The 4,992-nt window shown below is 31.6% G+C and overlaps 1 protein-coding gene across 1 annotated transcript; it reads left to right on the top strand.

Annotated features, from left to right (window-relative positions):
- Nucleotides 1-3,020: 3,020 nt before the first annotated feature.
- On the top strand, nt 3,021-4,761 carry LOC110645324 (putative GATA transcription factor 22). Its single transcript, XM_021798438.2, has 3 exons — nt 3,021-3,341; nt 3,684-4,070; nt 4,222-4,761. Exons 1-3 carry the CDS (start codon nt 3,132-3,134, stop codon nt 4,558-4,560), a joined length of 936 nt encoding a protein of 311 aa, XP_021654130.2. The 5' UTR covers nt 3,021-3,131; the 3' UTR covers nt 4,561-4,761.
- The last annotated feature ends 231 nt before the right edge of the window (nt 4,762-4,992 follow it).

Consider the following 4,992-nt stretch of genomic DNA (forward strand, 5'->3'; position numbering starts at 1 on the left):
TGATGAATCTTTCTAGACCAATGAAATTTTAATTAGTTTGATCACTAGGGATAATTTACTAATACTGATGAAAACGGAATTAATTTATGACTAATTAATTTTATAAATCTTATGAACACTATATAATTATTGCTCGTTTAATGATGTAATTGTTGATTTTTAGTTATGTATCTTAACACAATGTTAGTAAGGCTTCAATTTGCCTTGATCATTAAATTGAGATCCTGAACTTAATTTAATAAAAAAATTTAATTACATTCGGTTTATTAAACTTATCAAATTCTATTTTCATCATTATTGATTTTTTGTATATATTTAATTTTAACTTATTTAATTTATTTATTTTTTTTTAAATTAAGGGATTGAGCTTTTACTAAATAGAGACAGAATGTAATTTTAAAGTGTAAAATTTCATATTACTATAACTTTAAATAAAAAATTTAAGATAAATCATTTATATAAAATATAATAACAATTAATCTGATTGTGTTAATAGAGTATTTGACTTAATCATTCGGTAAAAAGCACACTTCGCTTGATGGTTTGACCCACTGTTTCTATGAGTTTGGTCTGTAAATCATTAAACTTTGATATTCCCGTGAAGAATAAATTTGTAGTTCCTATTAATGCACTCTTATCCCTACTCAAACAACAAAGTAAAATATCTTTCTCTCTAATTAAAAAAAAAAATCGTCAAATTAAAGGTAACAATCTTGCAAATAAGAAAATACTAAATTCTTACAGAAAATGAGATACTAAATTTTCTCAAAACAGACAATAAAATTCAGATTTACTAACAATAATAAATCGAAAACAATCACATATATATCTAACTTTTAAAACGATAAAAATATGAAGGTTTTTGGGAAAATAAAAAAATAAATATAAAAAGGAGGTAATAATGATAAAAATACTCACCCAACTTCAAAAAGCTTACAAAAAAAAAATTAAAAAAAAATTGAAAGGGAGAGGGAAAGAGTTTAAAGAAGTTATTTGAAAAAAGCTATTTTTTTTTTTAATTATATTACTTCTGCCTGTTTCAATTACAATTATCTTCTTTGAAATGGCAGCAGCTGCCATATGTACTCCTAAACAGAAAGAAAACAAAAATCTTAACACAATTGTTAACAACATAAAATCCTATTTAACAATGTGATAATTAGTGATTTACACATTACTTTACAAAGTTCCTATTTTGAAGTTGAGAAATACAAAATATATTTTGAAAAGATATTATTTTAAATATTATTAAAAATGATTTTTTTAATATTTATTTATTTTAAAATTCTTATAATTAAAATATATCAATCTTAATTTTAAATTAATTTTCAATACTTTATAATTAATATATTAAAGACATCCAATTCAAAATTACTGCTAAAATATTCATAGAGCTTTTAGCATTATCGCTAATGTGCTCAATTGGATCTCTCATTCTTTGTGTGATATCTCACATGCTGTTGAGGAAAATTGTAAGAAATAAAAATATTCTTTAAAAACTTAAACTTTGCCATTATGCAAGGCAATCGGATCCAAGGGAGTTGATCGATATGGTCGATCGTGTCACTAGAAAGTGGAAGAAGGAACCAGACAAGAACAACTTGTAATCTTGACAGGCTGATAGATTGGAACAAATTATCATTGTTTTGCACAGATCAAGTAATCATTGTTTCTTCATGTATGTAGGTTTGAATATTGTGAAGAAAGTAAACCCTAATGATATACCCATCCAAAAAAGAACTTCCAGTATGCTCTTTTTTAGCTCATTTTGGTATCTGCAACGAGGCCAATTATCCGCATAGCTACACCTCATAATTATTGGATATTGGGAGAGTTGTTTTTTTTTTTTTTATTCTTTTTTTTTTTCTAAATTTATCTGAGCTGTTTCTAAGAAAACCAAAGACATAGAAGCCAAAATGACAGATCAGAAGGAAAAAAAAAAAAAAAGGCAGATGCTATATGTGAAATTATCAAGAGTGCAGATGGCAGTCGACAAAGATCCATATATTGGGTTTGAAATTATCTCTATTTTAATAACTTAAATCAATTTAGCTTGGCTTCTCTTCTTTCCTGTCTATTATCTTGCAAATTGAACATTTCACACTATATTTCTTATTTACTAGAATCCAGAAGGTGGTAATTAAACTAAAAGAAATTGAAAAGGTCAGATCATTGTGGGGGCTAAAAAAGAGGCTATCACTATCCTGGCCTGAACCAGCATTTGATGCATTTTGTCAAGGCTAAGAAATGAAGATATATATGCTTCCATGCAAATCTTATACCTATCTCTTCATATCTGCACAAACCTCTAAAAAACCTCTCTTTCCTTCCAAACTCCATTAATTGATGAAATTTTTTACTGTGCTATAGTTGACAGAAAATGCATCAACACATAATCCCATGCAGGTGAATACATATAGCTTACACATACAATTTTCCTTTGAGGTCCCAAAGGGGACAAAAGATCGTAAAATGGTCAACAGATGGATCGCCTTCACATTTGGATTTTTCATTTTTTATTTAATTGTGTGGTCCTTCCCTTGCTAGTATATATCCTAGATTAATAAACTCAAGTCAATTTTATTTCTAATTTATAATTGGGAGTTATGAATAATTAATTTTCTTCCACTCTACTCAATTTAAAATGATATATGTGGAATAAAAACTTTGATCCAGAAGCTTGATGAAACGCATTAATGGGTTGATGGATGACCTCGAGGAGTAATAAAGGCATGTGAAGCGTAGGGTATATCAACCTTAAATGCTCAATGGAGCAACTTTTAACACTTGATATTTGTCTATGTGGAGGTTTGAACTGGTAACAGAGAGAATGCTGCAGATACCAGATAGGGTTTTGTCATACTGGGGTCGAGTTGTAGCATTCTACACCTCCTTTTAATTTGTCTCGTCTTAGCATGTTTTGTTTGGGTGACATGAAGTCACGTGAATGGCTTTCAGGCCTCTTGTTCCCCACTCCCTCCTTATTATAAGACCCTTTTACGATATTAATTAGGCCTTTTAGCCCTTGTTATTCACTGCCCTATCCCCTTTTCTCTATATTTTCCTTTTAGTGAACAACTTTTCTCTCTCTCTCTCTCTCTCTCTCTCTCTCTCTCTCTCTCTCTCTCTCTATGAATCCAGTCTATCTGAATCCACCCACCTCTTCTCCTTTTCCACTTGTGGGTGTTAGAGAAGATCAGCAACACCTGCATCTCTTCCGCACACCCCATCATGCAGCTGCTTCTCTCTCTTCAGGTCCTGCTTTTTTTGACACAACTACTACTCATGATCACGATCAAAGACGAGCCCAACTCGGGGAGTCTCGTCGGCATGATCAGGAGGCAAGAACACTTTGGAAAATGTCAAAATTTCATGCTTTTATTTTGTTATTACAGTTAATTAGTTTGGATAGATATATATGGGATCCTCTATTGCATGATCATATACAATGTTTGTTTTACTTAATTAATTAATTTGAGAAACAACTTGGTTTAGTCTTTAATTTGATCTTAATTTCCTTAAATTGTTTCAAATAATAACCTATTCCTATAATCATAGTTTTTATTTCTCTGATATGTGTATGCGCGCGGATGCTTATATATAATAATTAAATAGATAAATAAAGAGACTTTTATATGATCATCTGCTGGATTAATAACCTTGTAATTTGGTTTTAATGATAGGATGATAAGTACATATCACAGAGCAGATGGAGTGATCATCATCATCACAAAAACCTTTCTTCATCTTCATTATTTCAAGCTGCAGCGATAAGTGAGAGTAGCAGTAACGAGGCCCACAAATTGTACTCAAGTAAAAGAGAGGATGGAGATTATGAAGGAAGTGGTGGCGAGGGATCTGCAGCCAAACGGATGCCCTCGAAGATGAGGTTGATGCAGAAAATGATGAACTCCAACTCCAATTTCTCAGGGACAGATCAACCAGTGAAATTTACACTAAAGTTTCAAGATCAGCAGTGTCACAATAACAATAACAACAGTATCAGAGTCTGCGCAGATTGCAACACGACCAGTACCCCTCTTTGGAGGAGTGGCCCTCGTGGCCCTAAGGTGATTCTCTTTTACATAAAATTCTATAGATACATCTAGTATGCACTACTAGAAAATAATGGTCAAGTTATTGATTGTCTGTCTTATATATAGTGTAGGAAGCTATTCTATATAAATTACTAACAGGCTAGGCAAAAATATGTTGATGCAGTCTCTTTGCAATGCCTGTGGGATTCGACAGAGGAAGGCCAGACGAGCAATGGCAGCGGCGGCTGCCATGGCAAATAGCACGGATATTTCCATGGAGACGTTATCTACAAAGACCAAGGTGCACAACAAGGAAAAGAAGTTGCGCACAGGCCATATTGCACAAGGCAAGAAATTGCGCAAGTCTCCTGATTTACCTCAGGGCCAAAAAAAGCTTTGCAGCTTCAAGAATCTTGCATTAAGTTTGAGTAAGAATTCGGCTCTTCAACGAGTGTTTCCACAGGATGTGGAAGAAGCAGCAATACTACTCATGGAATTATCTTGTGGTTTTATTCACAGTTGAAAATTTTCATATATTAGCTTTACTTTCTTGACTTAATTTAGGAGAACTTGTCATATTTGTTTCTTAGTTACTGTGGTAGTGATGACAGATCTTCAAATTTCTGCAATATTGCAAACCAAAGAATAGGTTTGCTTCATTTTGGCTTTTTCTCCTGAAATAATGGAAATTAAATAATAAAGTATGAAAACTGATAATCCAAAATTTCTGTGTATCCTTTTAATTTCTTGATAATTCTATATTAATTGGCATACACGCTATCTTTATTAAAAATTCTTTTACATCAATTTCCATCAAGACTTAAATTCGAGATCTCACATTAACGACTTCAGTACCATTAAAGTTCTTTATTAAATATCTATTTAATTTGCAGTTTTTGCGTAAATATATGTGCTTATATATTGTTCCAAAAAAATGGGTATAGATTGTGTGATG

This window comes from Hevea brasiliensis, chromosome 11 (genome assembly GCF_030052815.1).
Source record: "Hevea brasiliensis isolate MT/VB/25A 57/8 chromosome 11, ASM3005281v1, whole genome shotgun sequence".
NCBI lineage: Eukaryota > Viridiplantae > Streptophyta > Magnoliopsida > Malpighiales > Euphorbiaceae > Hevea > Hevea brasiliensis.

Coding starts and splice junctions, on each gene's coding strand:
- LOC110645324 (XM_021798438.2), top strand. CDS start 3,132: ATGAATCCAGTCTATCTGAATCCACCCACCTCTTCTCCTTTTCCACTT. Junction 3,342..3,683: donor CTCGTCGGCATGATCAGGAG/GCAAGAACACTT, acceptor TTTTAATGATAG/GATGATAAGTACATATCACA. Junction 4,071..4,221: donor GTGGCCCTCGTGGCCCTAAG/GTGATTCTCTTT, acceptor ATGTTGATGCAG/TCTCTTTGCAATGCCTGTGG.